Source organism: Arabidopsis lyrata (assembly GCF_000004255.2).
Source record: "Arabidopsis lyrata subsp. lyrata unplaced genomic scaffold ARALYscaffold_6, whole genome shotgun sequence".
Lineage (NCBI taxonomy): Eukaryota > Viridiplantae > Streptophyta > Magnoliopsida > Brassicales > Brassicaceae > Arabidopsis > Arabidopsis lyrata.
Window position 1 is genome coordinate 1,346,799 of NW_003302550.1, and position 18,139 is coordinate 1,364,937.

At 36.4% G+C, this 18,139-nt stretch overlaps 6 protein-coding genes across 6 annotated transcripts; 3 read left to right on the top strand and 3 right to left on the bottom strand.

Annotated features, from left to right (window-relative positions):
• Nucleotides 1–3: 3 nt before the first annotated feature.
• On the bottom strand, nt 4–1,271 carry LOC9307148 (transcription factor bHLH101). The gene is made up of 3 exons (XM_002873091.2): nt 789–1,271; nt 321–677; nt 4–217 (listed from the first exon to the last, which is right to left on the bottom strand). Exons 1-3 carry the CDS (start codon nt 1,149–1,151, stop codon nt 149–151), a joined length of 789 nt encoding a protein of 262 aa, XP_002873137.2. The 5' UTR covers nt 1,152–1,271; the 3' UTR covers nt 4–148.
• A 3,515-nt stretch (nt 1,272–4,786) lies between these two features.
• On the bottom strand, nt 4,787–6,980 carry LOC9309206 (UDP-URONIC ACID TRANSPORTER 1). The gene is made up of 4 exons (XM_002873092.2): nt 6,307–6,980; nt 5,753–5,856; nt 5,268–5,496; nt 4,787–5,161 (listed from the first exon to the last, which is right to left on the bottom strand). The coding sequence occupies exons 1-4, from the start codon at nt 6,754–6,756 to the stop codon at nt 5,015–5,017; spliced, it is 930 nt and encodes a 309-aa protein (XP_002873138.1). The 5' UTR covers nt 6,757–6,980; the 3' UTR covers nt 4,787–5,014.
• A 505-nt stretch (nt 6,981–7,485) lies between these two features.
• Nucleotides 7,486–10,168, top strand: LOC9309207 (probable calcium-binding protein CML50). The gene is made up of 6 exons (XM_002871032.2): nt 7,486–8,351; nt 8,702–8,748; nt 8,866–9,041; nt 9,132–9,150; nt 9,492–9,606; nt 9,961–10,168. The coding sequence occupies exons 1-5, from the start codon at nt 7,610–7,612 to the stop codon at nt 9,594–9,596; spliced, it is 1,089 nt and encodes a 362-aa protein (XP_002871078.1). The 5' UTR covers nt 7,486–7,609; the 3' UTR covers nt 9,597–9,606; nt 9,961–10,168.
• Nucleotides 9,735–11,557, bottom strand: LOC9307149 (alpha carbonic anhydrase 3). Its single transcript, XM_021022541.1, has 7 exons — nt 11,440–11,557; nt 10,991–11,214; nt 10,799–10,905; nt 10,611–10,713; nt 10,357–10,524; nt 10,197–10,250; nt 9,735–10,106 (listed from the first exon to the last, which is right to left on the bottom strand). Exons 1-7 carry the CDS (start codon nt 11,495–11,497, stop codon nt 9,993–9,995), a joined length of 828 nt encoding a protein of 275 aa, XP_020878200.1. The 5' UTR covers nt 11,498–11,557; the 3' UTR covers nt 9,735–9,992.
• A 1,938-nt stretch (nt 11,558–13,495) lies between these two features.
• LOC9309208 (protein PHYTOCHROME KINASE SUBSTRATE 4) lies at nt 13,496–14,911 on the top strand. The gene has a single exon (XM_002871033.2). The coding sequence runs from the start codon at nt 13,558–13,560 to the stop codon at nt 14,722–14,724; it is 1,167 nt and encodes a 388-aa protein (XP_002871079.1). The 5' UTR covers nt 13,496–13,557; the 3' UTR covers nt 14,725–14,911.
• A 1,303-nt stretch (nt 14,912–16,214) lies between these two features.
• On the top strand, nt 16,215–17,568 carry LOC9307150 (metacaspase-9). The gene has a single exon (XM_021022840.1). It carries the CDS (start codon nt 16,372–16,374, stop codon nt 17,368–17,370), a length of 999 nt encoding a protein of 332 aa, XP_020878499.1. The 5' UTR covers nt 16,215–16,371; the 3' UTR covers nt 17,371–17,568.
• Nucleotides 17,569–18,139: the final 571 nt, after the last annotated feature.

Consider the following 18,139-nt stretch of genomic DNA (forward strand, 5'->3'; position numbering starts at 1 on the left):
CTCTTTATTGAATAAGTTTTCCACTTGAATAATCATTAATTAGAAAGAAAGAAAAAATGTTACAGAAGATTAAAATTCTAAAATCTGATAAAAGTCTAACATAAACTAACAAGATTCACTCTTTAAAACTCTTCATCTCTCATTATGATTAATGGCCTAATCCCAAGAGCGTACCATTGATGAGTTCCTCCAGTCTCACTTTGCAATCTCCTCTCATCTGCACAAATTAAAGAAGAAGAAAACTAACGATTTTAGATTCTCTTAACTTTATGAGTTTCATGTAAGAAGAACATGACCTTTTGATTTCTTTAGACAAGTACCTGAAGATGTAGAGTGTAGAAGATCCTTGCGGTTGAAGAAACTGAAGAAGAGACGCTTATGACATTAAGCCCGTTTTCTTCTAACCTAAGCAACATGTCGGAGACAGATGTCCATTTCGATGTAGCAATCTGGACAGCAATCTCAGTGTCAGTGAGCCAATTTGCTGCAATCCGTTGGGAGGAAGAAGAATCTATTGAGTCCATCATTGCTTTGTTTCTCAGCTGTTCTTGGTGAGTTTTTCTCGAGATTCTCTTCAAGAGCTCTTCTTTTCTTCGAGACAAACGTTGAAGTTCTTGCTTCTGCTCTGGTATGTACTTCACCACTCTCGCTACCGTCATCGGAATACTCAGCTTCCTCTGCATATCAAAAGGGTTTCTTTAATTAGTATATAAATCCATTTCAAGATTACAAAACCTAATCTTGATCTGATTTTTTAGATGTTAGAAAACACTTTTAAAAGCACAAACCTTTTGGTCAGACAGAGGCAAGAGATCACGAAGTGAAGAGTACAAGGCGTTAAGCTTTCTGCGGCGGTCTCGTTCGCTTGCGTTGTGATTCAGTTTCTTCTCCAAAACAGTTCCTCGAACTTCTTCTTGATCATTGTTACAGTTACTGTTAGTATCATTGCTGTGTCGAGTAAGACGTATATGATGAGGATAAAGATTGATGTTATAGCTCTTGGAATCATCTAAAGGATAAAGGAAAGAAGGAAGATATTGGAGAGTAGGAGAAAAGGAATCAGCTTGAGACTGCAGCCATGGATACTCCATTGTTGAAGCAGAGTACCATTCTTGTTGCTTACTTGGAAACATTGGTGTTAAGGGACACATTTTTTTTGCCCTCTTATGTTATGTGTGAGAAGAAGAGAGAGAAAGAGAGAGACTTTGATGGTGAAGATGAAGAAGGAGGAAGATGATAAGACCGAATTTGAGATGGAATCTATATATCTATGTGTCTCCGAGGAGTTAGTACTTATAGGTCCATGATTAATGGAAGTTTCTTTAAGCTTTTTTAAGTGTCGTCTTACTCTCCACACGCAGTCTCGTGCCGGAACGAGTAGGGCACGGGCTCTTCGTACAACATTATCTATTTACGATAATATTAAATAACTCGACGATCGAGGTTTTTAGTCCAAAACTATAACATATTTTTAAAAAACTATATATTATAAATTAGTTAATTAATTTTTTCCAAAAATAATGTTTCTTTTCAGCAAACTATTTTGTTAATGCCAAAATTCTATTATTGATTTAAGTACATTAACCTACTTTGGAAAAAAAATTATAGAGGACAAAATTTTCTTAAATTAAATACATTTTTTTTGAACTAAGTCTTAAATTAAATACATAAAGCCAAATTTTTCTTAGTTATATTCTGAACATGTGAACGCAGTTTGAGGGTATCTGGACTGGATGTAATCCTTTCAATTGGTCAATTCAATATATCACCAATTAAGTTAACATCTTCATGCATGTTTGCATACATCATACTATGAAATTCCTTCTAGATTTAACTTATTGAAGTTTTGTTGATTTGCCCCATGGAATTTTCTACTTGGTGTTTAGTGAACCATTATGCATCCGAATAAAATATACAGTTTCAAAAGATTACCATCAAAGTTATGTTAAAACAAATGTAGATTTTTAGTATTTTTATTAGGGAATACTACTATAAATTATTTTCATTTTTCTTAATTTGATTTAGTCATCTAAGCATTTACCATTCAGATCCATACATATTAGTACTGAATGAATTAACAAAGAAAAAGAAAAAACAAAGTTAGAAGAAGTAATGACAATATAATATCAAATATAAATGATCTAATCGATGACGTTTATCTTTTTTTTTTTTGTATTTGGTTTAAGGTTAATATTATCAAAATAAATTTTGTCATCACTTCATTTTATATTTTTTCATTTAACGTAAAAGGGGTAACAAAGGATAAGCTCCAGATTTGGTTCGCCTCTCGGGACTAGCTACTTTATTCTTTTGATCATCTCATTTAAAATCAAATTTTAATACAAAGACGTATATAATGTACAAATGGTCTTCTTTTTTTTTTTGTATTTGGTTTAAGGTTAATATTATCAAAATAAATTTTGTCATCACTTCATTTTATATTTTTTCATTTAACGTAAAAGGAGTAACAGAGGATGGGCTCCAGATTTGGTTCGCCTCTCGGAACTAGCTACTTTATTCTTTTGATCATCTCATTTAAAATCAAATTTTAATACAAAGACGTATCTAATGTACAAATGGTCTTTTTTGGTTGAATATAATTTTACATTCATTCAAAAAAAAAAAGGGTAACAGAAAATACTATCATACACATGGAATTGTTAGAACTCGATCCATAAGCTGATTATTTGACCAGTTTAGTTCTATCTTGATTCCATACATAGGTATTAACTTATAACTTTCTTTTGTGTTATTAATCTTAATATTAGGGTTTATGTATTAGTACATAGTCTGTTTGTATCAGAATATCACCATTTAAAGGTAACGTAAACAAACACAAATTAGGTAATTAAAAGTCTGTTTAGTCCAACTGATTACATTCTGGGTGGTTGGTTTCAATGCTAGTCTCTAAAACGGTATATTTCATCACCTTCATATTTATAAGTCATATAAGAAAGGAATTTTTCTTAGATAAAAATATTTTGTAAACATCCGCGAAAGCGAAGGTTTATAACCATTCATTCCACAATGAGCAATCGAATTTATAAACCACAAAAGTAAGACAACGATTCACATATGTATCATATCGAACTTTTAATAAGTTCAGATCATCAGTAGTAGTAGTTTTTTTTTTTTTTTTAATAAATCATCAATAGTTTTCATCAAATTAGTGTTTAACTAACGCATGGTGATTCAAAAGTGGAAGATCACTACTTATGATGGATCCTCAAAATATTCGACTTCTCAATCGGTTTCCAAAGATTAAGGTTCCTTCTTTCGCATGTTTTGAGGATCATCCCAAGACTTCTGTCCGGATGTGTTATCTTTTCTTCATGTTGTTGAAATAAAAAGATCCCACTTAATGTAAAATGTTCAGACACATGTAACAACAAGTGAAAAAGTGAAAATACAAGAAGTAAAACGTACGCGCTCTTTCGTCAACGGCACGTGTTAGTCGTAAGGTCGTACCAAAGATCCACATCTTCACGTACACATCATTCACCGGCCACTTTCCTCTCACGCCTCATCATCATTCATCGATCTATCTATTTGGACATACACATTTCCAATGTTCTAAACCCTAATTGCAAATTAGTAAATACTTATAGTTTGAGAATTCGAAGGACTGTTAACTATTTGTTTTACTTCATCTTCCAAAATAGGAAAAGTGTTTCCTTCTGTTTATCATTTAATTTTGATTATCCTCTCTTATTTATTTGATTGAGAATGTCTCCTTTCAATATTTTTCTATAGATTTATCTTAAAAAAAAAACTACAAGAATCGTGACATATTAAAAATCAAAACGGGAGAACTATTATTCTTCATCGGTTCATCATTTTATAATTCATATAATGTTCCTTAACCCTAAAATGGGTATAAAACCAATTAACAGAAGATATACCCTAAAATGTGTACACTAAGGTCTCGCCTACGTTGACATTTCAAAAACCAATTTCAGAAAGTAAAATGAATTAAAGTCTTTGCTTTTATTAAATTCCTACATATGGTAGAAGCCTAGAACATAAGAAATCACGTTATAAAATAATACAGTATATTCCATATACAAAGAACTTGCTGAAAGAAAACATTCATGATTTAATTCTATTAGAATTGACTTGTGATTCAATCATTCATGAATTTTTTTAATTTTATTTTTAGGGTTGAAACATGATTGCTTTCTTAGAGAGAGCAGAGCTATTAAAAACTGCAAGACTAACTTCCCCTCACAAAAAAGAAAAAAACATAGCAGAAGACAAAGAATGTTAATTTGATATATAATGGTTTGCACGTCGGCGACAAGCCAGAAACCATATTCCTATATATGCATAAAAGTAAATAGAAACTAAACTTTTGCCATTGTTGGTAAGCCGTCCACTTATTTATCGATTAAAAGCTGTTTGGAAGCTACTATAAGAATCTTCGAATCAGAAATACACGAGAAAATATATATATATATATGATAGTAAATTTTCTAGATATATTTTCAAGATTTAAACGTTTACAAGTTCTAATGATATAGTACCTTTTTTAGAATAACGTCATGTTTTCTTAAATTTTGTTCTTTATCAAAAATGTGCAACGTCATGAAATTATTTCCATTCATATGTTCACAATCTATAAATAATTTTTGTACTTTTTATTGTATTTTTTTTAACAAACAAAAAAGAGGAGGAGATATAGACACAAAATAAGCAAACAACAAAAAACGTAATTGGTCAAAACTGATCATAGCGTGGAGTAGCATTTGTTATATACTAATTAATAAGTTAAATAGCCAAAATGGTATTTTAACTTTGAAACACAAAAATGATTATCTCACCATCGAATCTAACATAGTCCGATACATATTACATTATAAAATACGTATAAAATAGTTACAAAAAAATCACTATTGATAAATTCTCATCTCCTAAATCCCCAAATATTTCAGGTCCTAAGGATGAGTCTTGAACAGATGAAGAAACAAACATAGAGAAGCTATATATGTTGTCCCTTGCTAATGTCTGACAAAGTTCATCTAAATCTGCGTTTTGTCTCTCCATAAGCAACCACCCCAAGGACGGTTATGGAGTACCCGCCAATTCCCATAACCGTAACCGGGTTTCGAAAGATCAAGATCGAAATCACCACTGCAACTGCTCCTTTAGCATTTCCAAGAACCTGCGCAATGTGTAACATAATCAACATTGTTAGTCTTGTTATCTGCAAGATCGAGCTCTCCTGTGAGAAAAGGAGATACAGAGAGGGATAGGCAAATAGATTTTACCTGGAGGGTGAGGGCGCTTGTGTGTTTGGTAACCAGAAAATTCAACAAATTGGCTGAATAAGCCATTACCGAGTTAACCAGAAGAAGTATCCACATATACTGATGTTGTTTTGCTAGCGTCAAGGTCACACTGATCACGTCTGGTTCCATAAATAGCGTGACAGGAAGAAGAGCAATGACAGCTATCGGAGACATATACAACATCAAATTCATTGAGTTCAATTTTTCCCTGCAGGTGAATCAAAAAAATTACATAAAGATGTTGCTGTTTGTGGAATTGATTATCTTTGGTTGTTAACAATCTAATTCTATGAATTAAAATCTTAACCTGATAAAGTGATGTATTACAACATTCTACCTAACCAACCATTTATGAGGTTTCTTTATTTGGGTAACAAAAGTTTCCTGATTTGCTCATCTAACACTACTTGCAGAATCTAAATTCTATTAGGATAAGATTCAGGTCATATTCTGATATTACTTACCCCTCTGAAGAAAGTAAGATGCCTTGAAGAACAGATTTGAAGGCTCTAGCAGCCGTAGCACTAATGCACATTATGAACCCAAACCAGTGAAATCCTGGCTCACCCTGCAAAATCAAATGGTACTTAGATCAAGAGCATGCACCCAAAAATAACACCAAGATCCACTCTTCACAGTGATAAATCCAAACACCAAAAACAAGAATATGATATAGCCACTTCATATATAAGCTTATAAAGATATCACCTTGATGGATAAATAAGGAAGGTTAGATCCCAAAATGATGTTCTACCAAATTCTACACCTGATGGCTGAACCATAAAAGGCTGAAGCTTTTTAGAAATTTGCCCTGATTTCAAAGTTGTCCAAAGTTCAGATCTTTCTAATTAACATATACAACAAAATCCTTCAACAGTAACATCTACCGACAGATCAATCATCAGAATCCAAATTACATCTCCCAAAAAGCAGGAATTTCAAATCTAAGAAGGTCCACATTCAACACTGACATTGTTAAGAGAATTGAGAACAGAAGAAGAGGAATAAAAAGGCGTACCCCACTGGCGATGACGACACCGGCGACGACAGGGACGAGAGCACCATAAGTAACCCAAGCTTCTCTCTTAAGGGTCATAAGATAAGCGAACAGAGCGGTGAAAAACGGCGTCGTAGCACCGACAGCTTGATTGAAAGAGACGGGAAGGTAACGAAGGGAGATGTTACCACCGACGACGGAAGCACAAAAGACGATGCTGAGAGTAGCAACCTTGAGGAATTGGGAACGAGATTTGAGATGTTGGAGAGGAACAAGCTTGAGGAAGACGATGGATATGTAGCTAAGGATTGCACAAGCGGACATGTGACACATTGTGAGGAAAATGGGGAATTTGAATCCGTAATTGGAGAGGAGGAACTTGTTGAGGAGAAGAACACCGATGTTTGAAGAGTACCATGAGATGATTAGTGTCGATATGAATAAAGTTTGTTTCTTTGAAGACGACGACATTGTTGTGTGTTTCTGATCTGGGTTCTTCTTCTTCCTCGACGAGATCGAGATTTCGTTGGAAGAGAATGAGAGAGAGAGAGAGAACGAGAGAAATCAGGTCCTTACTTGGAGCATGGAACGGCAAGGACACAAAAGCTTTTAGATGAACAATAAAAGGTTAAGCTTTTTGCTTTTAGATTAATTAATGTTGTGTGTAACCCTTGTTTTATTATTTCTTTAACGTATAATTTGTTTCTTAATTAATTTAAGATCTATGTAAGATAATATCAAATCGTTGCCTAAATATCGACGATAATATCAAATCAATATTTGTATTGTTAAACTATATGGATTTCAACAAGATAAAAAATATGAAATATGATAATTTCAACAAGAGATAAATTCGGCTCACATCTTTCAAACTTTATATTAATATATAAATATTGTTGAGGCTATTTGGAAATTAGATACTTCATTAAATCGTTTATCTATTACTATATCAAATTATTTAGTTCTTAAATCAATTTGGAAAAGAAAAAAACACAAAGCAACGAACTAATACAATATCAAACCGTTTCAAATTAAGAGTCAGTTCAGTTTCTTAAACCGAAGTCCAAAACCCCGCTAATTTTAGTGTCGGTTAGATGAGATCTACTTCCAATGGCATTATTGTAAATAATTTGAAATCAGAGACAAAATTCCTTAGAGTGTCCTTATCTTTCTGACACAGTTTGAGGTCAACTAAAAATCACATTCAAAGCTTTGATTTTTATTTTTCGTTTCGACATAAATCTCAAAACTTGAAGATCCTTTAATTCTGATCTCTTCTCAAAGTTTCGTTTTTGTTTATCTTAATTGTCAAAACGTTTCATCGATGTCAGGTTACCCTCCGACGAGCCAAGGTTACGGTTACGGTTACGGCGGCGGAAATCAACCTCCACCACCTCAACCACCTTACTCCTCCGGCGGTAACAATCCTCCTTACGGATCATCAACCTCTTCTCCTTACGCTGTACCCTACGGCGGACCTAAACCACCGTCATCCTCTCCCACGCCGCCCTACGGATCTTCAAAGCCTCAATCTTCATCATACGGAGCACCGCCTCCTTCTGCTCCATACGCGCCTTCTCCAGGAGACTACAACAAGCCGCCAAAGGAGAAACCTTACGGAGCCTACGGAGCTTCCGGCGATTACGGAGCTCCACCGCCGCCTGGACCTTCTGATTACGGGAGTTACGGTGCTGGACCTCGTCCGACGCCGCCGTCTGGGTACGGTGGAGGATACGGAGCTACTCCACCGTCTGGGATTTCTGAATATGGGAGTTACGGTGGTGCTCCACCTCGTCCAGCGTCTTCTGGTCAGGGCGGCGGATACGGTGGTTATCCTCCGCAAGCTTCTTATGGAAGTCCTTTTGCTTCTCTGATTCCGTCAGGTTTTGCTCCGGGAACGGATCCGAATATAGTGGCTTGCTTTCAGGCTGCAGATCAAGATGGTAGTGGCTTTATTGATGATAAGGAGCTTCAAGGAGCTCTCTCTTCTTATCAACAGAGATTCAGTATGAGAACTGTTCATCTTCTTATGTATCTATTCACCAATAGCAATGCCATGAAAATCGGTGAGCTTTCTGTATTCTTTGAATTGTCCAGGATTGTTAGTTTCTGTTGTTAATCCATCTCTATGATACTTGTTCAGTATCGTTATTAGTCCATCTCTGCATTTCATTATTTTTCTAAGATTCATACTTTGGGTCATGTGTCAGGGTTTTTCTATTACCATGTTGGCTAAATTAACAATATTTGTAGACTTTTCTGTGAGTTACGTGCAAAAGAGTACCCCCACTGTCTCTCTATCATCTTGTTGAATCTTGGTTTCATTATTTTAGTACTAGTTGAATTTATAAATAATCATTCTAACCTGGTTTTGAATTGGTTTCCTGTACTAACTTGAGAAGTCTCCATGTTGCAGGACCTAAGGAGTTTACTGCACTTTTCTACAGTCTTCAGAACTGGAGGGTGAGCTCTATTCTTTTTTTTTAAGTTTTCATGACTTTATTGAGTTTCTGGTAGTGATTTAGCATAGCAAGATTGTTTGGATATTCACTTATGTGGTTTATTTTGGGAATGGTTTAGTCCATTTTTGAGAGGTCTGATAAGGACAGGAGTGGCAGAATAGATGTGAATGAGCTGAGAGATGCGCTTTTGAGCCTTGGGTTTTCGGTTTCTCCTGTGATTTTGGATCTGCTGGTTTCCAAGTTTGACAAAAGCGGAGGCAAGAACAGGGCCATCGAATATGACAATTTCATTGAGTACGTTATTCTTTCCATGCGCTCTCTTCTTCTTCTTCTTGCTGTGATCGTTGCTTATTTATTAACGGTATCTGTTTTGCATTGATGCAGGTGCTGTCTCACTGTTAAGGTACACTCTCATTTACTCTGTTTCCCTCTCATACAGCTTCTAGATAAGTGCGCCTAGGTCAAATGAGACTGAAATCTTAATAGTTAGAGGGATTACTCCTGGGAAGAGTTAAACTCAAACTTGTCTCTCAACCCTAATGTCGAACTCTATAGTCTCCATTATGCTAAGTTTGTTAGTTTTGTCCAATGTGGTGAGGTTTAGGGGTCAGAACAGAAATGAGTTTACCCTCACTACTGATTGCATCTGAGACTGCAACGGTTCTTGTTACAATGTGGTTTGGTGATCCCGAGTGTGGTATTTAGAAGTTAGTAATCTGATTTGTAATATGATGGAAACTGCAGGGGCTGACAGAGAAGTTCAAGGAGAAGGACACAGCGTACTCAGGCTCAGCTACATTCAACTACGAAAGCTTCATGCTCACCGTCCTCCCCTTCCTCATCGCATAAGTTTTTGACGGTAACGCGTTTGCAAATCTTAAGTTTTTTTTTTTTTTATGTTCTTCGTTGTGTGAATGCTATTGTCAATGGAACTACAAGAAGCTTTTCCGGTTAAGTTGAACTCAAGAGTTTATAAAAAATGTGAAATGTATAGATCTTGTGTTATAAAATAATCAAACAACTCATTATGGTTGGATATTACATCTTTTTATTGGAATACATGTATAAAAGAAAACTTTATGCATATAATATTGCGTAGTTTAACTTTTAATAAAAAAAAAAGAATAATTAAAAAATTAGTTATGGCCCCCAATTTACATACATCTTCAAAATTCTTTTTCGAATTTTCTTTTTTTCTTTGTATGGAAATTAGGGCTCGGAGTTGCCTTGTCCTATAAGACTGTCTTAGACTGGACCAACTCGTGGAATTTGTAGTCGTGGGCTTGGACTGGACTGCTCATTTAAATAAACCAGACGTCCGTTCAGCGGTTGAGCCGGTCTTGCGTTCTTCTCATAACCCTAGTTATTAACAAAATATGTTTGATTAAAACAAACAGAAATTCAAATTTGTTCTTAGTAAATGTTTATGTGAGAGTGTATAGTTCTTACACCGCGACGAGCATCAGTCAATACATCAATTTGCTCACGCGAAACAGTCCCCACCTGCATTTTTGAATAGGCAATCAAATTTGAGTTGAGATTTTATAGATACAGCAGGATTCTTGAATTCAATTACAATTTGGTTTTAAGGTTTGCTAGGATTGTTTACCTTGTTGATGATGGTCCACATGACATCTTCCGTGCAAGGAGGAGTTGTGAGCGATCCACGGTATTCATAAAATTTAGTAAGATCCCATCCAAACTCTCTTGGATCTATCTTTCCGATGCTGATCTCTCCATCTTGTACGTCTGCGATCTTGTTGATCTTGTCCATTATCTATCGAAATTGTAAGAAGACAATAAGCAGAGAGTTTCCAGAAAAGGATATAGCGGAAACCTAAACACAATCGCGGTAAAAATTACCCGTGAAATGAAAGCATTTGGTGCACCTTCTTTGAAGAGAACTCCGATAACTGCCAAGTGCCCTTCTTCACTTTTGTGTACCATGTGAAGTTCCATGGCCAATCTAAAACCAAATTCAGGTTTGATATTTATTAGCTCCTGCTATATATCAGAAATTGATGCCAATCTTTTGTTTCGTTTTCCCTTACCTCTGTCCATTGAGAAAATGCTCTGAAGGTGCGTGCCAGTGGCTTTGAACCAATTTATAGTCGGTATCATTGATCACGATCTTCCCTGCATCGTCTTCCCACTTAACCTGATGTGCATGCAACATATCAGTCTTACGGACTAATTGGTAAAACAGAATATCTTAGGGTTTATATTTTCGTTCGAACAATTACCTTCATGTCGAATCCACGGTTCTTAAGAATAGCCTCTACTGGTTTGTAATATGTCTGAAGAATCTCTGTAGAATTGTGAACAATGCGAGCTATTTCTGGAGTAAGATTGATTGGCGATTGCCTCTTCCCTGTCCCGCAAATTTTCCATTCAGCCTTGATACTGCTCCATTTCGAGGGATCGGCTATCTCACCGGGTTTGTAATGAAATTCAGTCTCTGTCTCATCTGCAAAAAACCAAGAGAACAAGAGTCAAAATACTTCTCAGAGTTTTGCATTAATTAAATCATACATTATGGACTGTGAACTTATTATACAGTTTAAAATCATCCTTTCAATAGGAAGCAGATCGATAAAGTTCTATCTTGTTCCTATCTATTCGTAGGAATCACAATGGTAACAGTCATATGATGTTCAAGATGGGAAAAAAAATAAAAGAATTGAGAGTTTACCGGCTAGAGATGAAGAAGAAAGAGCAAGAAATGTTACAAAAAGGATAATGGTGTTCATCTTTTGTTTCTTCCTTTTTTTTTCTTCTTCTCTCAGGATAAATGTATGAGATATTCTACCTTCTCTTTTTATGATGTCTTCTTATATAGAAATTTAATTTAGGCAAATTTGGGAGGCTGTCTAAAAACATCAATAAAATTCTAAGGTTGAAATTTTTGTTATTAAAATCAGCTTCTATTTTGATATGTGATGTCTATCAAAGAAAGATTTTCATGGTTAAATTGGGTTAGGACTCTATTTCCTCTGTGAATAGGCCTATTATTGAGCTAATGAGGTCTAATTTAAGTCAAACTCGCACTCCATTTCAAAAAATTTGAGTTCGGATTAATTTTTTACTTATAGTCAAGAGAGAGAAAACAATTCTCTTTGTCTTTTAGAAAAGGTTCAAATAGTAAAGCTCTAGAATTTGTGAGACACCAACTTATGGACAATCTTTGAATTTATATCACTTTTTTGTCAACGAACTTATGTCAATCTAGGGTAATATACAAATTATATCTACCTATAACCCTAGTAGACTGCTAAGACAGAGTAGGCACCCAAAGTTATAATTTGAGTGTGATAGACTATAATAAATGTCTTAAATGGTTGAGACACCAAGTATTTGACACAATCAACTCGTTGCTCTATGGTCTTATACCAAACAAGTTTTACATTGAAAATTATGAAGTTAAACTGTTAAAGTAGAAAACACTACATAATTGACAGCCTATGAACCCTAATCATGTTCGGAGCATTTGTCCGTTAAATGTCAAAATAGCATGCATTGTAACAAAAATGGACCCAATATTATTACAATGATAATTCTTATCCTCTCTTTTGATCTGTCGCTTGTCGAATAGGAAGTAATCACTATTAAGATTTGTCACCTTCTTTTGAGTTATCTTTGTCTTCTTGCTTAAAAGCATCGAATCGAATAACATAATAATGGAGAAGCCACATGGTGCGACTATGGCCTAGGGAAACCATCACGTTTCTAGATCTGAGGATAGGGTGCAACAAAACTTTATGTTTCTTTTCATCTTTGAGATTACTACTTGGATACTGGTTAGTCTATTTTGGGTCGGGTTTTTTTAATTGATGTGGATTTTTTCGATAGATACAACTCAAATTTCTTTTTTGGTTGAATATTTGGACGTTCAAGCCCGAAGGCCCTATACATCTCCCAGAGGGAGGACCTACACGGCTACACCAGGTTAAATTCATCTCTTTTGGAAAAGAAATCCCTCCCAACGGAGGTCGAACCCAATACCTTTACTTGGAAGATTTACCACTGAGCCAACACAACGTTGGTTCCAAATTTCTTTTTCATAATTATGAAATTTTGATCTTGTATTATAAACACGAGCAACTCTTTGATAATAATTGTGGCGTATCCACAAAATGTAAATCATACAAGTCAAGATTCTTCTGTAAAATTTATTAGCTTTTGAAATAGAATTAACCTTGAAAAAAAAAGAGAATAGTATCATTTCCGAAGCTAGAACACTAACTTGAATTTGTTCTAATCAAATCTTAGAGATGATTTTAAAAAAAAAAATCTTAATTAAGGACCAAAATTCGAACTTCCAAGTGATATACTAAACCTTCAAAATTGGCTCTGGATAAAGAGACTATAGACCAAATCACCAAAATCTTGGATTTATGGAAAAGTATATGAAGAACAACCAAAAACATTAGATCCTAATCCATTCTATTATTTGTTGATGATGACTGAAAATTTATTGTATGAATTTTAATGTAATAGTTGGGTTCCACAAAATCAAACCTTTTCTATAAAAAAAAATTAAATTCTGTAAAGACTTTTAAGATTTAATACATTAAGGAAACCTGCCTAGGCCTAAATGTTTTACATGTAAGAATGTATTGATGACATCTAAACGAGGCAGATATAACTTTCTCAGACATAACTAACTCATGACACTTCTCTCAAGTCTCAAGTATATATATATATATATATATATATATACACAAAGTGAGAGACTTGAGGCAGAGCACTGTACTAACTTGCAACTCTGTTTTTCAACTTCTAGAAAACAAAAGAACCAAAAGATACTTCAATGGCGCAAACTACTGTCACTGTAGTCGCGACCAAACGCGATGCTCTTGATCCTTACATCAAGATTCTTCAGAATCGGTCAAACGACATCGATGTTTCCTTCTCTTCGTACCTCAAGCCAGACAACAACGGACAACAACAAAAGGAGAATGACGATACTGAGCTAAGCATCTTCGAAGCTCGAAGTTACTTTAGCGAAAATGGAAGCAACGATGGATGCCAGATGAGGAATCTAAGTGGTCCAAGATTCTCATCTGTTTCATCTGCAAAAGTGTCTTCTTTTACCGTGGGACAAACGGCATCGTCTGAAGCTAGCTGGAACAGCCAAACCGGTTTGCTCTCTAACAAAAGCCGCCAAGGATCGGCCCGAGATGGACGTAGAAGCAGCAAGAAAGGACCCAGATGGTTTTTTAGACGCAGGACTTGTCCCTGTTCTAGCTCTAAGTCTGTTCAGGTCCAAGAATCCAAACCAAGAATCGCAGAGCCCAAAACCGGTTCTGACCGAGTCGTGTCGAACCGAATCGTTCATAGTCATCAGACGATATCTTCGCCTGAGCCAATAAGATTAACAATCCCTTCAAACACTGTGACTCGGTCCGTAGATTACGCAGCAAACAGAGAAGCTAGAGCTCCGGTTAGTAATTTTAGCTTCCCAACTCTAAACGAAACTTCACAATCATCAGAAAATCCCAAGAATCCGGTTTTGGTTCGAATTGAACCGGTTCTGCTTCCGATTAAACCGGTTCTGAATCCTACGAGTCCCAAGGGAGTCATCATAGACGAAGAAGCCACGAGCGACGCTAGCTCCGATCTTTTTGAGATAGAGAGCTTCTCTACTCAACCTGCAGCTCGTCCATGGGCTCCACCAGTACGGGTCTCGATAGACGAGACCGTGTCTGAGTACGGTTACGAGCCAAGCGAAGCAAGTGTTACTTGGAGCGTTATGACCGCCGAGCCGGCCTCCGCGGTTGCAGCTAACTTCTCAAGAATCGCCTTGTCGTCCTCGTCGACGGCGTTTAGTGGTTACGATAAGAGGAGAACCGGTTTGTTGAACTGTCACTGTGAGAAGGCGGTTATGGTTAGTGACATTCAAAACGACTTCGCGGGAAAGGTGTTGTGCAGCAATGGCAATTCTAAACTAAGCGTGACGAGTAGACCAAGGCAATGATGGATACCAAATCTTATTTCTTGGTTTATATCCGGTTTACTCCATTATCTTGGTGTTTTGGGTGCTTCTCGTGTAAAATTGCTCTGTTTTTTTTTTTGGTTGATATAACTTGTGTAATGAAGATTGTGGTTTGTGAGGTAAAAAAAATCAATGTGTCCTGTACAATGAGACGCTAATTTATCAGCTTGATCACTGTTTTTTAATATAACCGGGGTAAATCCCGGACCAAAACCCAAACTAATCCTCAATATCTGTATGAAGCTGAGTACATATATGTTGCTATCTAAGGCCTCTACAGTCAAGAAACTAGATTAGAGGCCTTGACCCACATAGTGAATCTTCTATCCACTCGAACAAACTAATGGACCACAATTCACAAACTCTTGGTTATACGATTTCTTTCTTGTGAAACCTCATTCACTACTTCTTTGAGGTCCCATGGCAGCATATCTTCAAAGATTGTAGGCTTGCTGGATTAAGCAAAAGAAGAGGCCCCATATGTCTTTGATGTATAGTACATTCAGAAAACAAGTGGTTCTTTGATTCAGGTGCAGCATTGCAGATGAGACAAAAGTTTCAAGAATATTCATGCCCCATTTCCTCAATCGATCACGAACTTGGGAGATGATTCCAAGCCGTTGCGGCGTTGCCCAAGAGATAATAAATGCATGCATAGGAATACAAACAACTTTATGCATTAAACAGACTGTAGTATAGGTTTCTTATTCATGGTTGTTTATTTGTTAAAAACATAACACAACCGCGGGTCCCAAAAACTTATAATCAACAATATATATATATATATACTGCAGCCATTCGATTTGATTAGTCTCTCGTTTACTAAAAGCTTTATATTTTAAGTTGAATGCTTTTTATTTTGGTAAAGGGTTTACTATTGAAAGTTTGATTGCTTTATTGGGGATATAACTTATAAATAATGAAGTCATGAGTTAGGCTCGTAGGTGAAGTGAAGATGGTGCTAATATCATAAATGGTTCGTCTCAAAAAGACTTTGCCGTTGCGTGCACGAAGTCGTTATGGTAGATAGACGGTCTTTTGGGATTAAGACAAGTTATTAGTTTGGTCAATTGACATTATTTTTCAACAATGTACACGTTATATACATTCTTCGTATATCATATAGAATATAAAATATTGCTCGTCTCTTACCTTAGATAGCTAGATGGATTAGGTCTAAATGACTTCCCTTTTGAAGTTATGTATATATATCCAAGTTAACCAAATTAATCATTAATTATAATATTTAAACTTTAAGCATGAGGGTTACAACTTTAAACACCATCCAACTTCTGGTGGGACCATGAGTCCATGACTTAGAATTTATTTATGTCTATCTCAAAAGTCTAATTTAAGGTATAGTTTCTTGCTTGAAAGCATTAATATTAAAGTCAAGAGTACGCCATTAAAAAACGTTCCATAGCTTAAAAGCAAACTAGAATTGAAATTATATATATTAATCTAGTATGTATGTTAACTTGACCCTCACTACAAGTTACCTCAATCATAAATACACATTAGCTCCAAAACCACAACACTGCACATGAAAAACTAAACACAAATAAGAAACCCCAAAACATTTTGCCTATAAAGTTGGTTGAATTCCCCTCTAAAACCTTAAGAAATCAAATGAACACAAAGGATCAACAAGGGATGGCCAAGAAAAGACTCGCCGTTCTCGTCGGGTGCAACTACCCTAACACAAGGAACGAGCTTCACGGTTGCATCAATGATGTTTTAGCCATGAAAGAAACTATTATGTCCCGTTTCGGATTCAAAGAAGACGACATTGAGGTGCTAACGGACGAGCCAGAATCAAAGGTAAAGCCGACAGGTGCCAACATCAAGGCTTCTCTACGTAGGATGGTGGGTAAAGCTCAAGCCGGATCTGGAGACATCTTGTTCTTCCACTACAGTGGCCATGGAACTCGTATTCCTTCGGTTAAATCTTCTCACCCTTTTAAGCAAGACGAAGCTATTGTTCCTTGTGATTTCAATCTCATCACAGATGTTGATTTCAGAGAATTGGTCAATCAACTTCCTAAAGGAACAAGCTTTACCATGATCTCTGATTCTTGCCATAGTGGTGGTCTCATCGACAAAGAGAAAGAACAGATCGGACCCTTTTCAGTCTCCAGCAACATATCTCCGGACATGGAGACAACGAATAAGACAATAACTTCACGTGCCTTACCCTTCAAGGAAGTTCTTGACCACTTGAGTTCTCTCACGGGAATAACAACTTCCGACATCGGCACACACCTACTTGAGCTCTTTGGCGGCGATGCTGGCCTTAAATTCCGGTTACCTGCGATGGATCTAATGGATCTTCTGGAGACTATGACGGCCCGTGAAAGACACGTGGATTCTGGGATATTGCTGAGCGGGTGTCAGGCGGATGAGACGTCTGCTGACGTCGGCGTTGGCAATGGGAAAGCGTATGGAGCGTTTAGCAACGCGATTCAGAGGGTGTTGAAAGAAAATGAAGGTGCCTTGAAGAACAAGCAACTAGTGATGATGGCAAGGGATGTGCTTGAGAGACTAGGGTTTCATCAACACCCTTGTCTCTACTGCAGCGACCAGAACGCGGACGCGACGTTCCTGTCTCAACCTTATAATGGATTTTAGTTAACGAATTGAATATTTGTTGTTGTTTTCTTTTATTTGTTTTACCACGTTTGCGTTTGGGGTTGTTGTAAATTGATAACTGGAATGTGTATTTTCTATTCTTTGTGGTGTACTCTAAAAGGAAAAAGGACAAATAAATAGGTTGTTTAATAAAATTAATCAGGATCTCATAATAAAGTAGCTAAATACTATGTTGAATTATTATTCTCATACTATTTGTTTTCTAGAGAATATCCTAATGTTGTTACCAAGTCATCAGCAGTATTGGAGCTAGAACCACCAACCTCTTGGGTTGAAGAAATGGCAGCACCAGTCATCTTGTGCTGCCATTCTTCAGGAGGTCCCCACAAGAGTTTAAGCCTCTGACCGTTGATGTCAGTCCAGGAGGAGAGCTCAAGCATGGTACACATACAGCTATAAGAATCTTCTTAAGCATCCATCATTACCCTCTTCCATGGCATCGTGCCTCTAATACTCTCGATTTGGTATAGAAATATGTTCTGTTGCCAATGGAGCCACAAAGAAAGAGATTGGCCGTGCAAAAGATCACATAGTCAAACAATTGGGGTTGGAAACAAGACAGTCAGTAGAAATGTGGACTATACACGCTGGTGACTTTATGGCGAGTTTATAAAAATACATATCTTCATTTTCTTGGTCTTTAATCAAGTGATATTGATTCCAACTGTTCAGAGACGGTTTTGCTCCAATCTTGGCATGAGCAACCAAACCGTGAAAGCAGCTCAGGAATCTGTGCAGAAGTCAGAGG